General features: G+C 37.6%; 3 protein-coding genes across 3 annotated transcripts; all 3 read left to right on the top strand.

The window, feature by feature from the left end:
* Window positions 1-301: 301 nt before the first annotated feature.
* LOC124388145 (leucine-rich repeat-containing protein 15-like) lies at window positions 302-3,602 on the top strand. Its single transcript, XM_046852846.1, is given in 3 exon segments — window positions 302-452; window positions 950-2,105; window positions 2,108-3,602. Coding segments are annotated over 2 exon segments (1,569 nt in total). The 5' UTR covers window positions 302-452; window positions 950-955; the 3' UTR covers window positions 2,527-3,602.
* A 563-nt stretch (window positions 3,603-4,165) lies between these two features.
* Window positions 4,166-9,939, top strand: LOC124382759 (leucine-rich repeat-containing protein 15-like). Its single transcript, XM_046844984.1, has 3 exons — window positions 4,166-4,238; window positions 4,682-6,015; window positions 8,944-9,939. The coding sequence occupies exons 2-3, from the start codon at window positions 4,690-4,692 to the stop codon at window positions 9,475-9,477; spliced, it is 1,860 nt and encodes a 619-aa protein (XP_046700940.1). The 5' UTR covers window positions 4,166-4,238; window positions 4,682-4,689; the 3' UTR covers window positions 9,478-9,939.
* Window positions 9,940-13,212: 3,273 nt separating this feature from the next.
* LOC124388140 (carboxypeptidase N subunit 2-like) lies at window positions 13,213-17,043 on the top strand. Its single transcript, XM_046852833.1, has 2 exons — window positions 13,213-13,348; window positions 13,789-17,043. Exon 2 carries the CDS (start codon window positions 13,797-13,799, stop codon window positions 16,218-16,220), a length of 2,424 nt encoding a protein of 807 aa, XP_046708789.1. The 5' UTR covers window positions 13,213-13,348; window positions 13,789-13,796; the 3' UTR covers window positions 16,221-17,043.
* Window positions 17,044-22,287: the final 5,244 nt, after the last annotated feature.

Here is a 22,287-nt window from a genome sequence, read left to right on the forward strand (position 1 = left end):
GGGGGGAAAGCAGGTGATGGATGAAGGAAGAGGAGATAAAATGGATAGAATAAAGGAATGTGTGAGAGAGAGAGAGAGAGAGAGAGAGAGAGAGAGAGAGAGAGAGAGAAACATTTCAAATTAAACATACAAGTTAGAAAAGAAAATGGAGGGGGATATAGTGAACAGTGTAAAAGGCGGAATAACACTGAAAGATTTTTGAAGAGCTGACAAGAAGAACAAAGATCCCAATCATGTGAAAGGGAGGAGTCTTAAAGCAGTCCAGTGTCCGCTATACCATATCTGAGGAGCTGATGTCAGAAGGGATGACTGGGCACTATGTCTATCTTTTTTTGTGACAAGCGCCGCAGCTGTTTAAACGCTTAACTGTTTAAAAGATTAGCGTGGAACCTTAACAGGAGTCAAAAAGTTAAAAGAAGTTCCACATACCTGTGAAAATTCAACTGCTTGAGGTAAGGTTTTGTTTGCATTTATAAAAGTGAGACTATAATGAGCTACAATAACAGATTATTTAGACTGCACTTGAACATCTGTGCAATATATTTAAGCATGAAAGTGAACTGGTTATTCTTTACACTTACATGTAGACATCAGAATTGTCTGTAGAGATATAGAGAAACACAGGATAAAATACTAAATTTAATTGGGCAATGAGTAAAATATAAAAAATTAAGTACAAAAAGTACAAAATAAAAATATATTACTTGTGAACAAAAGTTTGGGCATTCATTACCAATTTACATAATTAACTGACATTTAAAAATAATATATTTTTTTTAAAACAATTTTATATATTGTTTTAATTTATTGATTTATATTTTTTTTTATTGTAAAACTTTTAAATCAAAATTAAATAGAAACTTGTAACTTTATAGTTTTGTATCGTATATAGTTGTGTTTAAATCATGTAGAAATCAAATCGTTTACACTGTTTCTAATTCCCTTTCAGGAGCCCATGGATCTGAGTCTGTATATAATTATTTGTATGTATGCTGGAAATGCTGCTGTTTGGGGTTGCCCTCCGAGTTGCCAGTGCAAAGATGGCAATACTGATTGCACAGGCTATGATATTAAAGAATTTCCATCCCCTATTCCACCAACAACAAAGTCTATACACATTTTATATACAAACCTGTCCTCCCTGCAGCCTGCTGATTTCGATGCATTTTCTGAGACTCTAACAATTCTCAAAATCAATAATTCAAAGATAAATGAGGTGCAACCTCACACATTTGACAAAACACTCAAACTCACCACTTTAGTGTGTTCAGGAACTGAGCTGGTTTCTCTTCCAGAGGATTTGTTTCAACAACTATACTCACTCTCCAATCTGATTCTGAGCAACAACAAGCTAAATCAACTTCCTTCATCTTTGCTAACATCTCTTTGGTCTCTGAAAAGCTTAGACCTAAGCAAAAACAACATGAGCTCCATCCCAGAGGATGCATTACAGGGTTTAGTTAACTTGGAGAAGATTGTTCTGCATGGCAATGGCATCAGAGTACTACAAAATGGAACTTTCCATGGACTTAAAAAGCTTAAAGTGTTATCCCTTCAACATAACAAACTAAAAGTGATCCCTGGCAATGCATTTGAGCACCTGGTTAATCTGGAGACCTTGCATCTGCAGCATAATGCTATCACAAATCTTCCAGCACAACTTTTTGCACAACAGCAGAAGCTCCAGAAACTCTACCTCTCTAATAATCAGTTGGCTTTTCTTCCTGAAGGCATCTTCTTGAGGCTCCCGAAGCTACAGCAGATCTCACTTTATGACAACCATCTGCAGAGTCTGTCTATTAACACCTTTGGGCCTATGCTACTGCAGGAGCTGTGGCTATATGACAACATGTTAACCCGGCTTGAGGAAAACGTATTTAGCAATTTAACCCACGTACGACTTTTGGTGCTGAGCAGAAACAAGATCTCGCATATTTCTCCAGGTGCTTTCAATGGATTGACTGCGCTAAAAGAAATTTCTTTGCACACTAACTGCCTAGCGAACCTCGATGAAGGAGTGTTCATGGGGCTTCCACAGTTGGTTAAAATATCATTGGAAAACAACAAACTTGAGTATATTCCAGAGAATCTGCTCGATGCTATTCCTTTTTAAACCAACTGGAGCTACAAAACAACTCTCTATTCTCTTTACCAAAGAAATTTCTAGACTCATTAATCAAAGTTGACAGTGTGGTGTTAACTGAAAATCCTTGGAGGTGTGACCATGGCATTGAACCCCTTCAAGAATGGTTAAAGCAAAACCAAGATAAAGTAAAAAATGTCACTCTTGTGTGCGCTAGTCCTTTAGACTGGAAAAACATCAGTATAATAAACTTTCTTTCCAGGAATAACTTTCCCGCAGATAAAACAACAGTACTTTTAGAGAAAAAAGAGCTCCTCATCGACGCACTAGGAATGCATATGATCATCGTCGCAGTAGTTTGCACTGCAGTCAATGTTATTATTATCACTTGTGTTGTTTGCTGGAGGAAGAACAAACTGGACAGTCAAAAAAATGTATTATAATGTTGAGTTTCTAAAATGCATTAAAAAATGTAAGTCATGGAAAAATATAAATTTGTATTGAATAAGAAATAGATTTTTCTTGCTAGATTTTTTTGAAAAACTTACTTGTTGAAAGCCTCACAAATTGTACAGTGACCTAAGTATTATTATTATTTATATTATAATGATTATTATAATAATAATTATTAATATAATTTTTATTATTATTCATTTTATTATTACCTTAAAATTGCTGTATTTTGACATTGAAAAACGAAACTTGTATGAGGTAATATGATTATAATAAAAAGTACCAAGATTAAATATGACAAAATATGTTTGTCAGCAAAGAATTGAATGTATTATCAAATACTATTTTTCTGTTTGAAAAAAAAAAAAAAGAAGGAATTTCCTGTAAAAACAAAGATCTTGAGTTTACTGATGCAAAGAATTCTCACACCCAACATCGACTTTGGTCAGTTTAATGTTTCTTAATCATGCATTTTTGCTTTACATGTTTCTAAAACCTCTACACAATATTTTAAAGAGTATGTGGAAATATTTACAAAGTGTGTAGTTCCGAAGAATCTAAATTCAGCTCCATTACATTTTCATTTTGTCTTTACTTCAATGTGGATGTTAATTGTTAAGAATTATGTGGAAAAAAATACATGTGGGAGGCGTATTATTCTTGTAAAGGTCTTTGAAATGGATTGAACTAACATCACGAGGTATTAAATTATATCAGTATGTATACTTTTATTTTTATTTACATTACACATTTGATATCAGACGGAGTCTATAAAATGTTGATTTTTAAATGAAACCTTTTCAGTTTTATAATAGAATTTTGGGTAGCATCAGTTAAAACGTATCCTTTATTTATTAGTTAATTTGAAACAATATGCAACCAGATTATGGTTATAGATGTTAGAATGATCTGCAAATTGACTACTCTAAAATATATCCACGTTTCATTTCTATAGTAGTGTCCCTTGAGAAAATATAATAAAATGATTGCTGAAATGTAAGGAGTGCACATTTGTGAGATTCTGTATAATATCAAACATCAATAACCATAATCTGGTTGCATTTTGTTTCAAATTAACTGATAAATTGGAAATATGTTTTAACTGATGTGACCCAAAATTATATTATAAAACTGAAATGGTTTAATTTAAAAATCAACATTTTATAGACTCCTTCCAATATCAAATGTGTAATGTAAATGAAAACATGGCTGTATGCTGTTACATCGCTCACTTTTGTGAGATTCTGTATATGCAGCCAATTAGACAGCACCTAGACCCTTTCTAGTTTTAAAATCAGTTCATTTCAAAACTATTTAAATATTTAAGGAAATGTTGTTGCAAGGTCTTGAAACATAATGTGATATGTTGTTGAGAATCAGTTAATGTGCTGTTTTATACTTAATATATTTAATCGTCCCAACAACACTCTTTACAATAAATGTTCCACTTCCATGTATTGCAGTGTAAAGATTCAATAGTAGAATAATAAAATAGGTATAAACATTAATAGAAATAAATGTGTACTTTTTAAGTCCAATGTTCTATGAAAGTACAGTTTAATGTCCAGCTGTTATCTTTAAAACAGAAAATGACCCGCCCACACATCCTCAGGTTTTCATGTATGCTGGGAAAAGAAGATAAACACATTGCACTGCAGTACGCACTGACACAAGTCAAAATTTTGGAGCAATAGAGTACAAGGTAAATATTTTTTAGATCTTATTAACACATGATCTTTCTATTTTTTTCAATTGCTGACTATCCTACCAAACTGATACAAATATTAGAAGATTAATATTATGAATCTTGTGACAGTGATGTGTTTCAGAGCATATCTTCTTATATTTTATTGGTTGGGTAAATGTATTAATATTTAATGGTTTTTTTTATAAGTATACATTCTATTGGTGAAATTAAATATAGTGTTGTGTATGTGTGTGTTTAAAAGAAAACAACCATTGTGTGTGAAACAAGTTATTTCCTATTATCACATACATCTGTTATATGTACATATACATATAACATCTATATACATTACCTCACTTTTTCTTTAAACTAATAAAAAAAATTGTTGTTCAGAGAAGCACACAGTGCAACATTCTGCATTCTTTGACACTTCATCAATGCTTATTGGTTATTTGCAGGTAAAATAATGGACAAATTGCTATATATCTGCATTCTACTCCATTTAATCTGTGGTTCTGCTACTCAGAAAAATGGAACGTTTCTTTATGGCAAAGAGGTGACAGCAATTCCAGAAACACTGAAGCCTGAAATCAAAGAGTTCCTTTTCATCGAGAGTCTGATTGATATCATACCGAAAGGAGCATTTTCCAATAACCCTCAATTAACAAAAATTGAATTTTTTAGGACAAGTACATATTCTATTGAAGAAGGTGCATTTGAAGGTTTAGAACATCTGCATACCATTGACATTTCAAAAACCAACCTGACATCTCTACCTGTTGGTGTTTTTAAGGATCTGTCCAATCTTAGAAAACTGATTCTGAAATCAAACAAAATTCAGAAGCTTGAAAAGGGACTGTTCGATGATACCAAGAATCTTGAAATACTCCGCATGCAAGAGAACGACATTTCAGCAATTGACGAGGGAACATTTGATCACTTGGAGAATCTCACAGAGCTTAATCTCGCAAAGAACCTTCTTTCATCCATCTCATCATCCCTTTTCTCAAAGCTCAGTAAGTTGATCAAATTCAGGTTGTATGAGAGCCAGCTGTCTTCACTGCCTGATGGAATTTTTGATAATCTGCCTAATCTGAGGGAAATAGACCTCCATATGAACAGACTCACACAAATACAACCAAATCTGTTCCCGCACAAGAAGACATTGACATTTATTTTGTTAGACAATAATCTCTTGACTGATCTTCCAGCTGAGCTATTTGTGGGTTCCTCTGCACTTAAAAAGTTGACATTAAATCACAATCAGCTCACCACTATCCCACCTCATCTTTTCAAAGATGCAGATATGATGTCTGAATTATGTCTGAACAACAACAAACTTACATCTTTACCTGCTGGGGTTTTTCAGTCACTGACACAGCTTAAGAAATTAGACCTGTCCTCAAATCAGTTTTCAACTCTATCTGGAGACTTTTTTGAAGGACTTGAGAAACTTTCGGAGCTCAATCTTCAGAATAATCTCATCGAATCACTAAAGCCTGAAGACTTCACGAAACTCCGATCTCTTTCTACCCTCAAACTGAATATCAATAAACTGAGAATGATTTCAAAAGAGGTCATTGAATCTCTGCCAGAAAAGCTCAGTAAGGTATATTTGAACAACAACACATGGGAATGTGACTGTAACCTACTGCCCATGTATACGTGGATGAAGTTAAATCCAAGTAAGATGAAGTCTACTTTTCCAGAGGTTTGTGAGTATCCTGAGTATTTAAAAGGCCAACCAATCTCATCATTACAAAACGATCAACTGATATGTTCCACAACTAAACAATAACAACCTTATCACCAACCACTACTACACCATCAACTACACTATCAACTACACCATCAACCACTTTTCCTTCCACAACTGTTCCAACAACATTCACCACTACTTTAGAAACCACTCAGCCTACAACTACACCATTGTAAGGATGGTCAGATCTGTTCTTGGTACCAGACCCCGAGAACTGCCATGCAAGTTCATAAGGCCAGACCCCAAGAACTACCATGCAACAAAACAATAAACCTTCTAATCTGAGGAGATGATCTCTTTGATCTGAGGAGAGAAAGCCATTTATTCAGCTGCCCAGTCACCCATCCTTGAGCCCCCCTCTTTCCCTCCTGGGGAGATGGCCGGATTATGGAAAGGTGACTGAGAATGTCCCGGAATTCAAGCTACTTTACTTGAATAATAATTACAATTAAGGAATGTATACATTTTACCTTTACATGTTTAGTATCATTTTAAAAGTCTCAGTGTGATTGAAAATATGATCTCAGTCCCATATCAGTAGAACAGACCCCAGGTTCGGGAAAATTCTGTCCTACTGACATAAGGGTTGCCCCGGAAAAGATCCTTACCACTTCTTCTTCCACAACTTTTCCAACAACAACATTCAGCACTACGTTAGAATCCATTCAATCACACAATATGTTGAGTTTCTAAAATGCATTGAAAAATAAAAACTTTGTATTGAATATTCAACCTCTCACTGGAGATATTCAACCTCTCACTGGAACAGTCTGTTCTCCCCTCATGCTTCAAACAGTCCACCATTGTTCCTGTCCTGAAGAAACCCCAGCCCGCCTGCCTCAACAACTACCACCCTGTAGCCTTGACCACAGTAGTGATGAAGTGCTTTGAGAGACTGGTCATAGACTTCATCACTGCGTCATTACCAGACACACTGGACCCTCTACAGTTTGTGTAGCGTCAGAACCATTCTATTGAGGACGCCATTGCTCAACTCCTCCACACTATGATGAGCCACCTGGACTACAGAAAAGGGAACTATACAAAGATGCTGTTTGTGGACTACAGTTCAGCATTTAACACCATAATTTCCTCCACACTCACCTCTAAGTTGAAGGTCCTGGGACTCAGCCTGTCGCTGTGTCAATGGATCTCTAACTTCCTGACAGACAGACCACAAGCCGTAGAATCACGTCCTGGTTCAGGAAAAGCATCATGCAGGACAGGCGAGCCCTCCAGAGGGTGGTGCGTTCAGCTGAATGTACCATCCACACCGAGCTCCCTAACCTGCAGGACATCTACAGCACGCAGTGCCGGACCAGAGCCAGGAAGATTGTGAAGGACCTCAGCCATCCCAACAATGGACACTTTTCTTTGTTGCGTTCAGGAAACGCCTTATCTCCCTGAAAGCGAACACAGAGAGAATGAGGAGGAGCTTCATCCCGCAGGCCATTCGGAGTTTGAACCAGGAAACACCCAGCATCTAAAACTTGTCCACTCTCTCCATCGCCACACCACATTTTTCTCCCCATCCTATTCCCTTATGCCGGACAGTCGTATAAAGCATTTCACTGCATGTCGTACTCTGTATGAATGTGTATGTGACAAATAAAATTTGATTTCATTTCATTTGAATTTGATTTGAATATGAAATAGAAATTTTATAACTTACTTGGTAATATCCTCACACATTGTACAGTGACCTAAGTATTATTATTATTATTATTATTATTATTAAATGTATTCTTATTTTAATATTGCTGTATTTTGACATTGGAAAACTTAACTTGTATGAGGTTATATGATTATAATAGAAAGTGCCTTACAGGTTAGCTAACCATAGCAGATTAAATGCGAATACACATCTCACAATCACAATAAACATCCACAAACACAAACCATTCATAATTAGTCCCAATCACGACATTACATTACACAATACACTTATATACAACTTCTATATAAAACACCTAACACATTTTACATAACAGCACATGAACAACATTATAATATTCGACACAATATTAACATTTACCGTGTGCGCCTTTGAACCACATGCAGATAAATGGTAGTTATTTGTGCAAACCGTTCATATCAGCATGTTCACGTGTCCATGTCTTTGCTACGCTCTGACCCATAATTCCCTATTCCCGCGCACAACACTGGCTTCACGTGTACATCACATCGTTTAAAGAAACATGCACATACACATTCTCTGAACATTACGTTTCATTTTTAACCTTCTGTTTAAACTTCCATGAAATAAAATGAACTTGAAATAATAACAAAAAACAGTTAAACTGTCTTGCAGACATTTACAATATTTACTAAGTGTGTAGTTCCCAGGAATCCAAATTCAGCTCCATTACATTTATTTTGTCTTTACTTCAATGTGGATGTTAATCGTTAAGAATTATGTGGGGAAAAAAAACATGTGGGATGCGTATTATTATTTTTGTAAAAGTCTTTGGAATGGATTGAACTAACATTACAAGGTATTACATTATATCAGTACGTATGCTTTTATTTTTATTTACATTACACATTTGATATCGAAGGAGTCTATAAAATGTTGATTTTTGAATGAAACAATTTCAGTTTTATAATAGAATTTTGGGAAGCATCAGTTAAAACTTTTTTACAATTAATCAGTTAATTTGAAACAATATGCAACCAAATTATAGTTATTGATGTTGAATATTATACAGAATCTCACAAAAGTGAGTGCACAACTCACATTTCAGCAATTATTTTAGTATATGTTCAATACTACATACATGAAAATTGGATATATTATAGAGTAGTAAATGTGCAGCTTGTATATCAGTACAGATCTGCCTAATCTGGGGGAAATAGACCTCCATATGAACAGACTCACACAAATACAACCAAATCTGTTCCCGCACAAGAAGACATTGACATTTATTTTGTTAGACAATAATCTCTTGACCGAACTTCCAGCCGAGCTATTTGTGGGTTTCTCTGCACTCAAAAAAGTTGACATTAAATCACAATCAGCTCACCACCATCCCACCTCATCTTTATAAAGATGCAAATATGATGTCTGAATTACTTTTGAACAACAACAACCTTACATCTTTACCTGCTGGGGTTTTTCAGTCACTGACACAGCTTAAGAAATTAGACCTGTCCTCAAATCAGTTTTCAACTCTTTCTGGAGACTTTTTCGAAGGACTTGAGAAACTTTCAGAGCTCAATCTTCAGAATAATCTCATCGAATCACTAAAGCCTGAAGACTTCACTAAACTCCGAACTCTTTCTACCCTCAAACTGGATAACAATAAACTGAGAATGATTTCAAATGAGGTCATTGAATCTCTGCCAGAAAAGCTCAGTAAGGTATATTTGAACAACAACACATGGGAATGTGACTGTAACCTACTGCCCATGTATACGTGGATGAAGTTAAATCCCAATAAGATAAAGTTTACTTTTCTACTTTTCCAGAGGTTTGTGAGTATCCTGGGTATTTAAAAGGCCAACCAATTTTATTATTACAAAACGATCAACTGATATGTCCCACAACTCCAACCATAACAACTTTATTACCAACCACTACTTCAACTACACCATCAACCACTTTTCCTTAGACAACTGTTCCAACAACAACCTTCACCACTCCATTAGAAACCACTCAGCCTACAACTACACCGTCAACCACTTCCCCTTCCACAACTTTTCCAACAACAACCTTCACTACTTCATTAGAAACCACTCATCCCACAACTACACCGTCAACCACTTTCCTTCCACAACTGTTCCAACAACAACTCTCACCACTACGTTAGAAACCACTCAGCCTACAACTACAGCATCAACCACTTCTCCTTCCACAACTGTTCCAACAACAACATTCACCACTACGTTAGAAACCACTCAGCCTACAACTACACAATATGTTGAGTTTCTAAAATGCATTGAAAAATAAAAACTTTGTATCGAATATTCAACCTCTCACTGGAGATATTCAACCTCTCACTGGAACAGTCTGTTGTCCCCTAATGCTTCAAACAGTCCACCATTGTTCCTGTCCCGAAGAAACCCCAGCCCGCCTGCCTCAACGACTACCACCCTGTAGCCTTGACCACAGTAGTGATGAAGTGCTTTGAGAGACTGGTCATAGACTTCATCACTGCATTACTACCAGAACCGTTCTATTGAGGACGCCATTGCTCATCTCCTCCACACTATGATGAGCCACCTGGACTACAGAAAATGGAATTATGCAAAGATGCTGTTTGTGGACTACAGTTCAGCGTTTAACACCATAATTTTCTCCACACTCACCTCTAAGTTGGAGGTCCTTGGACTCAGCCTGCCGCTGTGTCAATGGATCTCTAACTTCCTGACAGACAGACCACAAGCCTTACGGGTTGTAAAATACACCTCATCCACCCTCACTCTCAGCATTGGAGCTCCCCAGGGTTGTGTTCTGAGCCCCCTGCTGTACTTACTGTACACATACAGTACACTTCCATCTCCACCACTATCATCAAGTTTGCTGACGACACTGTTGTGGTGGGCCTTATCTCCAACAATGACGAGACGGCCCACCTACAGGAGGTTACAAACCTGGAGAGATGGTGCCAGGAGAACAACCTTCTCCTGAATCAGCAAGACTAAGGAGTTGATAGTGGACTTCAGCACGAAACTGGAGCGGTCATACCAACCGATAAACATCAATGGGACTTCAGTGGAGAGTATCGACAGTTTCCGGTACTTAGGTGTTTACATCACACAGGACCTGTCTCGGTCCTGTCACACCAACACCCTGTTGATGAAGGTTTGGCAGTGTCTGCACCATCTAAAACGCTTAAGGGACTTTACACTACCCTTTTAGGTGCTAAAGACTTTTTACACTTGCACCATTGAGAGCTTTCTGACGGGTAGCATCACTTCCTGGTTCAGGAAAAGCACCATGCAGGACACCGAGCTCCCTAACAGGACATCTACATCACGCAGTGCCGGACCAGAGCCAGGAAGATTGTGAAGGACCTCAGCCATCCCAACAATGGACTCTTTTTTTTGTTGCGTTCAGGGAAACACCTTATCTTCCTGAAAGCAAACACGGAGAGAATGAGGAGGAGCTTCATCCCACAGGCCATTCGGAGTTTGAACCAAGAAACACCCAGGATCTAAAACTGGTCCACTCTCTCCATCGCCACACTTTATTGAAAATATTTTTCTTTTCGCACTACGACACTTTATTTGCTGGACTGTCACTTTAACTGTGGACTTGCACAGCACAGTGCACTTTATACCACACCACACCGCACCACGATCACTTTAAGGACAATCACATTAACCACCTTTAATCTTTACTGTTTTACTGTTTACTGTCATAAGCATACCTTGTATTTACACTTTTTCTCATATATATATATATATATATATATATATATATATATATATATATATATATATGCATGTCGTACTCTGTATGTATGTGTATGTGACAAATAAAATTTGATTTGATTTGAATATGAAATAGAAATTTTATAACTTGTTAAAAGCCTCATAAATTGTACAGTGACCTTATTATTATTATTATTATTATTATTATTATTATTATTATTATTATTATTAATAATATAAAATGTAGTATTATTTTAATATTGCTGTATTTTGACATTGGAAAACTAAACTTGTATGAGGTAATATGATTATAATAAAAAGTGTCTTTCAGGTTAGCTAACCATAGCAGATTAAATGCGAACCAAGATTAAATATGACAAAATATGCTTGTCAGCAAAGAATTTAATGTATTATCAAATACTGTTTTTCTGTTTGGAAAAAAAAAAAGAAGGAATTCCCTGTAAAAACAAAGATCTTGAGATTACTGGTGCAAAGAATTCTCACACCCAACATCGACTTTGGTCACAAATTTTTCTTGCACTTAATCATGCATTTTTTTCTACACAATATTTAAGAGTATGCGTAATATTTACTAAGTGTGCAGTTCCTAAGAATCCAAAATCAGCTCCATTACATTTATTTTGTCTTTACTTCAATGTGGATGTTAATTGTTAAGAATTATTTGGAAAAAAAACATGTGGGATGTGTATTATTATTTTTGTAAAAGTCTTTGGAATGGATTGAACTAACATTACAAGGTATTACATTATATCAGTATGTATGCTTTTATTTACATTACACATTTGATATCGAAGGAGTCTATAAACTTTTTTTCGGCTTCTCCCGTTAGGGGTCGCCACAGCGGATCCTCCGCACGTTTGATTTGGCACATGTTTTTACGCTGGATGCCCTTCCTAACGCAACCCTCCCCAATTTATCCGGGCTTGGGACCGGCACTGAGAGTGGCTGGGGAGGGTTCCCTGACCGGGAATCGAACCCGGGTCCCAGCGGTGGGAGCGTTGCGTCTTAACCACTAGACCACCGGGGGACCTATATCAAAGGAGTCTATACAATGTTAATTTTTAAATTAAACAATTTCAGTTTTATAATAGAATTTTGGGGCGCATCAGTTAAAACTTTTCTACAATTAATCAGATAATTTGAAACAATATGCAACCAAATTATAGTTATTGATGTTGAATATTACACAGAATCTCACAAAAGTGAGTGCACACCTCACATATTCTCAAGTGACACTACTATAGAAATTAAACTTGGATATATTATAGAGTAGTAAATGTGCAGCTTGTATATCAGTACAGATTTACTGTCATCTGACTGTAACAGTATATAACAACATACAGCCATTATTGTCAAAATAACTGAAAACAAAGTCAGTGGTCCCCAAACCCTGTGCCGTCACCTGTCCGTGGGTCAATTGGTACCGGGCTGCACAGACCGAATACATAACTTACATTATTTTCGTTTTATTTATTATCTGATTCTGAACAATGTTTTATTTTAGAAAATGTCCGGATTCTCTCCGCCACATCTGTCTATGACTCACTCTTGATGCATGTAAAGATGCCTTAGTCACATGTCTTACCTCCATCCGCTATGTTGTTGCAAGGTCTTGAAACATAATGTGATATGTTGTTGAGAATCAGTTAATGTGCTGTTTTATACTTAATATACTTAATCGTCCCAACAACACTCTTTACAATAAATGTTCTACTTCCATGTATTGCAGTGTAAAGATTCAATAGTAGAATAATAAAATATGTATAAACATTATTAGAAATAAATGTGTTATTTTCAAGTCCAATGTTCTATGAAAGTACAGTTTAATGTCCATCTGTTATCTCAAAAAACAGAAAATGACCCGCCCACACATCCTCAGGTTTTCATGTATGCTGGGAAAAGAAGATAAACACATTGCACTGCAGTACGCGCTGACACAAGTCAAAATTTTGGAGCAATAGAGTACAAGGTAAATATTTTTTAGATCTTATTAACACATGAATTTTCTATTTTTTTTCAATTGCTAACTATCCTACCAAACTGATACAAATAATAGAAGATTAATATTGTGAATCTTGTGACAGTGATGTGTTTCAGAGCATATCTTCTTATATTTTATTGGTTTTGTAATCTTATTAATATTTAGTGGTTTTCTTTAATAAGTATACATTCTATTGGTGAAATTAAATATAGTGGTGTTTATGTGTGTGTTTAAAAGAAAACAACCATTGTGTGTGAAACAAGTTATTTCCTATTATCACATACATCTGTTATATATACATATACATATAACATATATATACATTTCCTCACTTTTTTAAAGCTAATAATAAAATACAGTTCAGAGAAGCACACAGTGCAACACTCTGCATTTTTGACACTTCATCAATGCTTATTGGTTATTTGCAGGTAAAATAATGGACAAATTGCTATATCTCTGCATTCTACTCCATTTAATCTGTGGCTCTGCTACTCATAAGAATGATTCGTTTCTTAATGGAAAAGAGGTGACAGCAATTCCAGAAACACTGAAGCCTGGAATCAAAGAGTTCCTTTTCGTCAAGAGTCTGATTGATATTATACCAAAAGGAGCATTTTCCAATAACCCTCAATTAACAAAAATTGAATTTTTTGGTACAAGTACATATTCTATTGAAGAAGGTGCATTTGAAGGTTTAGAACATCTGCATACCATTGACATTTCAAAAACCAACCTGACATCTCTACCTGTTGGTGTTTTTAAGGATCTGACCAATCTTAGAAAACTGATTCTGAACTCGAACAAAATTCATAAGCTTGAAAAGGGACTGTTCGATGATACCAAGAATCTTGAAACACTCCGCATGCAAGATAACGACATTTCAGCAATTGACGAGGGAACATTTGATCACTTGGAGAAACTTACAGAGCTTAATCTCGCAAAGAACCTTCTTTCATCCATCTCATCATCCCTTTTCTCAAAGCTCAGTAAGCTGAAGACATTCAGGTTATATGAGAGCCAGCTGTCTTCACTGCCTGATGGAATTTTTGATAATATGCCTTATCTGAGGGAAATAGACCTCCATATGAACAGACTCACACAAATACAACCAAATCTGTTCCCGCACAAGAAGACATTGACATTTATTTTGTTAGACAATAATCTCTTGACCGAACTTCCACCTGAGCTATTTGTGGGTTTCTCTGCACTTAAAAAGTTGACATTAAATCACAATCAGCTCACCACTATCCCACCTCATCTTTTCAAAGATGCAAATATGATGTCTGAATTATTTCTGAACAACAACAAACTTACATCTTTACCTGCTGGGGTTTTTCAGTCACTGACACAGCTTAAGAAATTAGACCTGTCCTCAAATCAGTTTTCAACTCTTTCTGGAGACTTTTTCAAAGGACTTGAGAAACTTTCAGAGCTCAATCTTCAGAATAATCTCATCAAATCTCTAAAGCCTGAAGACTTCACTCAACTCCGATCTCTTTCTACCCTCAAACTGGATAACAATAAACTGAGAATGATTTCAAAAGAGGTCATTGAATCTCTGCCAGAAAAGCTCAGTAAGGTCTATTTAAACAACAACACATGGGAATGTGACTGTAACCTACTGCCCATGTATACGTGGATGAAGTCAAATCCAAGTAAGATAAAGTCTACTTTTCCAGAGGTTTGTGAGTATCCTGACTATTTAAAAGGCCAACCAATCAAACCATTACAAATCGATCAACTGATATGTCCCACAACTCCAACCATAACAACTTTATCACCAACCACTACTTCAACTACACCATCAACCACTTTTCCTTCCACAACTGTTCCAACAACAACCTTTACCACTCCATTAGAAACCACTCAGCCTACAACTACACCATCAACCACTGCTCCTTCCACAACTGTTCCAACAACAACCTTTACCACTCCATTAGAAACCACTCAGCCTACAACTACACCATCAACCACTTCTCCTTCCACAACTGTTCCAACAACAACCTTCACCACTCCATTAGAAACCACTCAGCCTACAACTACACCGTCAACCACCTCTCCTTCCACAACTGTTCCAACAACAACATTCACCACTCCATTGGAAACCACTCAGCCTACAACTACACCATCAACCACTGCTCCTTCCACAACTGTTCCAACAACAACATTCACCACTCCATTGGAAACCACTCAGCCTACAACTACACCATTAACCACTTCTCCTTCCACAACTGTTCAACCAACAACCTTCACCACTCCATTAGAAACCACTCAGCCTACAACACCATCAACCACTTCTCCTTCCACAACTGTTCCAACAACAACCTTCACCACTCCATTAGACACCACTCAGCCTACAACAACACCATCAACCACTTCTCCTTCCACAACTGTTCTTATAACAACCACAACTCCAACTACAGTGTACACCACACCAACAACTACAGAACAAACCACCACTTCTACAGCTTTAACAACGTTACTTACCACAGTTACAACTCCTGAGGCCACAACTACAACATTCCTTACTACACATACAACAAGACAAACAACACCAACCTCCATCATGCTCAAGACATTTGTATGTACTAGTTTCTCTAACTCTCAGCATGCTTCTTCACATGTGTTTTCCTCCTCACTAAAAGGAGCTTCATCATGTAAGACCTTGCTGATTTTCTATTCAATATTGCTGGGAATAGAAATATTTTGTACAGTAGTACTTGTCAAGTTATTATTCACACTGTATTGTTTGCTCCAGGAACGTGAAAAGTTCTACTGCACTGTCAGCCTCACACACTTTTCCTACACTAAATCTGTTACACTCAGACCACTCATAGAAACTGAGACTGTGGCTTTATAAAACTGGATATAAAAGTATTTACTCATTTGGAGCCTCAAAACAAAATAAATTGTAATCAATTATCAGCCAAGTTCAGTTATATATTCAGTTATACTGTATAGCACTGAGTTATAAACTTTTAATATAATGGTTTGTCTAGCATGGTAGTGGGAATGGGGTTGATGCCTGATGGTGATGCCTATATGGCTATACTTATTTATAAAACAACTCATTTAATTTGAGCTGCAGAATTCTCACATTTCATTGAAAGCACAGTCATTTTTCGGAGATACGAACACGGCCACCAAAAAAAAAAAAAAAAAAAGGAAATCAAAATATATTCAAGAAAACTTTCAAAATCCAGACGCGCTATTCAGATTTGACAATGCCGCAAAGGGGGTGAAGAAGAAGAAAAACACGTAATCGACTTTTTCCGGCCCCCATCTATTTCGTAAGTCGGAGGCTACCTGTATCTTTTGCCTCCTTCTTGTCCATATTGATTTTTTCCCAATTCAAAATGATAGGTTTCGATCGATGTTAGTATAGAGCAGGGGTGAACACACTTTTTCAGCATGCGAGAGCTACTTATAAAATAACCGTCAGCATGACCTACCTACTATAAATATGCATAAATAAGTATCTATTTTTTTGATGTTATGCGATCTAGCCACACTACCTTTGCAATCGATGTATTGGGAACCCCTTGTATAAAGCATGTGTTATGCTTATTTATCTTTTTTTCTTTTATTATAGTAATTGGCTAACCCAGCCATTAGGGAGGCACATGTCAGTGCACTCTTAGTGCTGGTCCCAGCCCGGATAAATAGGGAGGGTTGCGTTAGGAAGGGCATCCAGCGTAAAACATGTGCCAAATCGAATATGTGGGTCACGAATAAGAATTTCATACCGGATCGGTCACAGGTATCATTAGCCGACAGGGTACCTGTGGAAATTGGGCTACTGTTGGCCGAAGGAGGAGAAATTAGAGGAGGAAGACGACTACAGAGACAGCAAGAAAAGGAGAAGTGTAGGAGAGTGGAGGTTCGGGTTGGTACTTTAAATGTTGGCACTATGACTGGTAAAGGGAGAGAGGTAGCTGATATGATGGAGAGGAGAAAGGTAGATATGTTGTGTGTTCAGGAGACCAAGTGGAAAGGGAGTAAGGCCAGGAACATTGGAGGTGGGTTTAAATTGTTTTATCATGGTGTGGATGGAAAGAGAAATGGTGTAGGGGTGATTCTGAAGGAAGAGTACAGTAAAAGTGTAGTGGAGGTGAAGAGAGTTTCTGATAGGGTGATGATCGTGAAGCTGGAAGTTGAAGGGATGATGATAAATGTCATCAGTGCCTATGCTCCACAAGTTGGCTGTGAGATGGAGGAGAAGGAAAGATTCTGGAGTGAATTAGATGAAGTGGTAGATGGTGTACCTAGGAAAGAACGATTGGTGATTGGGGCAGACTTTAATGGGCATGTAGGTGAAGGAACAGAGGTGATGAGGAGGTGATGGGTAGGTATGGTTTTAAGGAGAGGAATGTGGAAGGGCAGATGGTGGTAGATTTTGCTAAAAGGATGGAAATGGCAGTGGTGAATACGTATTTTAAGAAGAAGGATGATCATAGGGTGACCTATAAGAGTGGAGGAAGGTGCACACAGGTGGACTATGTTCTATGCAGGAGATGCAACCTGAAGGAGATTGGAGACTGTAAGGTGTTGGCAGGGGACAGTGTAGCTAGACAGCATCGGATGGTGGTCTGTAGGATGGTTTTGAAGTCGAAGAAGAGTGAGGACTGAAAGAAAAATAAGATGGTGGAAGCTGAAGGAGGAAGAGTGTAGTGTGAGGTTCAGGGAAGAGGTCAGACAGGGGCTCGGTGGTGGTGAAGAGGTGTTGGATGATTGGGCAACTACTGCAGGAGTGATGAGGGAGGCAGCTAGAAAAATACTTGGTGTGACATCTGGAAATAGAAAGGTAGACAAAGAGACGTGGTGGTGGAATGAGGAAGTGCAGGAGAGCATAAGGAAAAAGAGGTTGGCAAAACAGAAGTGGGATCGACAGAGTGATGAGAAAAGTAGGCAGGAGTACAAGGAGATGCGGCAGCAGGTAAAGAGGATGTGGCGAAAGCCAAGGAAAAGGCATATGAGGAGCTGTATGAGAGGTTGGACACTAAGGAGGAGAAAAGGATTTGTACCGATTGGCCAGACAGAGGGACCGAGCTGGGAAGGATGTACTGCAAGTTAGAGCAATAAAGGATGGAGATGGAAATGTGTTGACTAGTGAGGAGAGTGTGTTGAGAAGGTGGCAGGAGTATTTTGAGCAGCTGATGAATGAGGAAAATCAGAGAGAGAGAAGGTTGGATGATGTGGAGTTGGTGAAGCAGGATGTAGATAGGATTAGTAAGGAGGAAGTGAGAGCAGCGATTAAGAGGATGAAGAGTGGAAAGTCGGTTGGACCAGATGACATACCGGTAGAAGCATGGAGATGTTTAGGAGAGATGGCAGTGGAGTTTTTAACCAGATTGTTTAACAAGATTCTGGAAGGTGAGAGGATGCCTGAGGAATGGAGAAGGAGTGTGCTGGTACCGATCTTTAAGCATAAGGAGATGTGCAGACCTGCAGTAACTACAGGGGAATTAAGTTGATCAGTCACACCATGAAGTTATGGGAAAGAGTAGTGGAAGCCAGGCTGAGAGAAGAGGTGACCATCTGTGAGCAACAGTATGGTTTCATGCCGAGGAAGAGCACCACAGATGCCTTATTTGCTTTGAGAATGTTGATGGAGAAGTATAGAGAAGGACAGAAGGAATTGCATTGTGTATTTGTGGATTTAGAGAAAGCGGACGACAGAGTGCCAAGAGAGGAGTTGTGGTATTGTATGAGGAAGTCAGGTGTGTCAGAGAAGTATGTGAGGGTGGTGCAGGACATGTATGAGGACAGTGTGACAGCAGTGAAGTGTGCAGTAGGAAAGACAGACTGGTTCAGGGTGAAGGTTGGACTGCATCAAGGATCGGCCCTGAGCCCTTTCCTGTTTGCAGTGGTGATGGACAGGTTGACGGACGAGGTCAGACAGGAGTCTCCTGGACTATGATGTTTGCAGATGATATTGTGATTTGTGGTGAGAGTAGTGAGCAGGTTGAGAAGAGCCTGGAGAGGTGGAGATATGCGCTGGAGAGAAGGGGAATGAAAGTCAGTAGGAGTAAGACAGAGTACATGTGTGTGAATGAGAGGGAGGGCAGTGGAGTGGTGCGGTTACAGGAGAAGAGGTGGAGAAGGTGGAGGAGTTCAGGTACCTGGGGTCAACAGTGCAAAGTAATGGAGAGTGTGTTAGAGAAGTGAAGAAAAGAGTGCAGGCAGGGTGGAGTGGGTGGAGAAGAGTGACAGGAGTGATTTGTGATAGAAGGTAATCTGCAAGAATTAAAGGGAAAGTTTATAGGACTGTGGTGAGACCTGCGATGTTGTATGGATTAGAGACAGTGGCATTGAGTAAAAGACAGGAGGCGGAGCTGGAGGTAGCAGAGCTGAAGATGTTAAGGTTTTCTTTGGGAGTGATGATTAGAAATTAGTCTATTAGAAGGACAGCCCATGTAGGATGTTTTGGTGACAAGGTGAGGGAGGCGAGATTGAGATGGTTTGGACATGTGCAGAGGAGGGACATGAGTTATATTGGTAGAAGAATGCTGAGGATGGAGCCACCAGGTAGGAGAAAAAGAGGAAGGCCAAGGAGGAGGTAATGGATGTGGTGAGGGAAGACATGCGGGTAGTTGGTATGAAAGAGCCAGATGTAGAGGACAGGGTGGTATGGAGATGGAAGATCGCTGTGGTGACCCCTAATGGGAGGAGCCGAAAGAAGAAGAAGAAGAAGATTATAGTAATTGGCTGAAGACTTTACAGTGAAGTGAACATGGAGTATTATAGGCTTATTCTAGCTGTTACGTTTACATTTCCTTCTATTGTGCACGTTTATTTATATGTTACATTTGTGCATAATGTTAAATATTATATTATATTATATTAGATTAGATTAGATTAGATTAGATTCAACTTTATTGTCATTGTGCAAGGTACATGTACAGAGCCAATGAGATGCAGTTAGCATCTAACCAGAAGTGCATAGATAGCTTATTTACATTGGCAGTGTAATAAGTAAGGGTATGAGGTTATACAGAAGGTGTAGTAATATGTACATATAACTGAATAAGGGTATATATAGTGTGTTTTTACAGTATGAAGTGGTATGACAGATATAGCTGTATAAAAGGAATGTCAATATATATATATATATATATATATATATATATATATATATATATATATATATATATATATATATATATATATATATATACACACACACACACACACACACACACACACACACACAGAATAAACAGAATAAATATAGATGGACATACAAAAGTGTTTTTGGGTGTTGCAAGGATGCATGATTTTAAAGTGGTGCAAAATAGTGCAAAACACAGAAGAAAAGTGACAGTGCAGTGGTGATTGTTAACACCATATCAGCTGTTCAGTGCAGAAACAGCCATGGGAAAGTAGCTATTTTTCAGGCAAATATGTGCTTAGGTATGTCATTGTGCTATTCACATATAGATCTAGAGTTATTTGTATACACTTGTTTAATTGTACTCATTTTGTTTTTTGTGATGATTGTTTTGTTTTTTATTTGATAGTATTTTGACCGTATGTAAAAGCCTAAATAGAGACGAGGGCTGCAAACTAGCTTTATGCTATATGCCCTATTTACAAGGCATGGGTTGCCAGTGTGCAACAATGTCTAGTGCAGGGGTCACCAACTTTTTTTAAACTGAGAGCTACTTCTTGGGTACCAATTAATGTAAAGGGCTACCAGTTTGATACACACCGTTTTCAGTTTGATCTGAAATAACAGATTTGCTCAATTTACCTTTTATTATATGTTATTATTAATAATTAATGATATTCATCTATGTGAAGACACTGATCATGTTAATGATTTCTCATAATAATTATCAACAATGATTTAACAGAGTAGGAAACAGCTACCTGGCGCCCCTTGTTCTGGTGCATTGTCCCTGTAAAATAAACTAACAAACAAATAAACCAAAATATGTAAAAAAAAATAAATTAATTAATACATTTAAAATACATTTATTACATTTATTAGCAAACTTGGCCATTCTTGAACCTTCCACAAACTTTTCCCTGAAAAAAGTGGAACGCAAACCATCTAGAATGTATTTGTATCCTGTGAGTATAAGATTTCTATTCACGTGAATTAAGAGGCCAATGAATACATGGTGGACAAATTTGAATGACTTGCATAAAGCCCTTGTTGGTGTAAACTGGAATGATTTCTGCACCCTCCTCAGCCAACATCAGTACCAGATCTCACTAACGCTTTTGTAGAGGCCATATAGTGTACACTAGTGTTGCATGGTCCAGCCAAGTCTCACAGCATTTCGTGATATATAAAATGTAATCTATAAATTCGTGTTCTTAGACGCAAATTTCCCTCTGTTTTCGCGTCCCTGACGACTTTCTATGTAATGTACTACAATAGGAAGTGTTTTTGGTGCCTCCGCCAAAGTTCTGCCACTGATGTTTTTTTCTTGTTTGTCATTTATTTTTTGTATCTTTTTTTTTAAGCACCATTACTCAACATTTATGCAGGAAATGTTATCAATGTTCTTATTGCTTTATATTCGTTAAGCTACTCGCTATTATGAACCATCGTCAGTGGTCCCTTAGAGTCAAAATACAGTAAATATATTCTTCCGGGTAATTAAGGAGACTGCGTTAATTAGAGACGCACACATTTATTACAGTGTAACCCTTACCTTTACCCTAACCGTATACGTTCAGCTTTTTTCTCTGATAAAAATGGAAAAAAGATAACCTTTAGCATTTCTGTCAGCATTACCCATGAACCATGATGGGGACGGAGCCAGATGGAGACAGTCGTGCTGAATGACATGAAAAAAGAGGGGAAATTCGTGTCAATGGACACGAATCGATAAATTAAAGTTCGTGACTATATCATATATATCATATATATTGTGCTATTACTAGATTTCAGTCTGCACAATTTACAGCATATG

Source organism: Silurus meridionalis, chromosome 1 (genome assembly GCF_014805685.1).
Source record: "Silurus meridionalis isolate SWU-2019-XX chromosome 1, ASM1480568v1, whole genome shotgun sequence".
In the NCBI taxonomy this organism is placed as follows: domain Eukaryota; kingdom Metazoa; phylum Chordata; class Actinopteri; order Siluriformes; family Siluridae; genus Silurus; species Silurus meridionalis.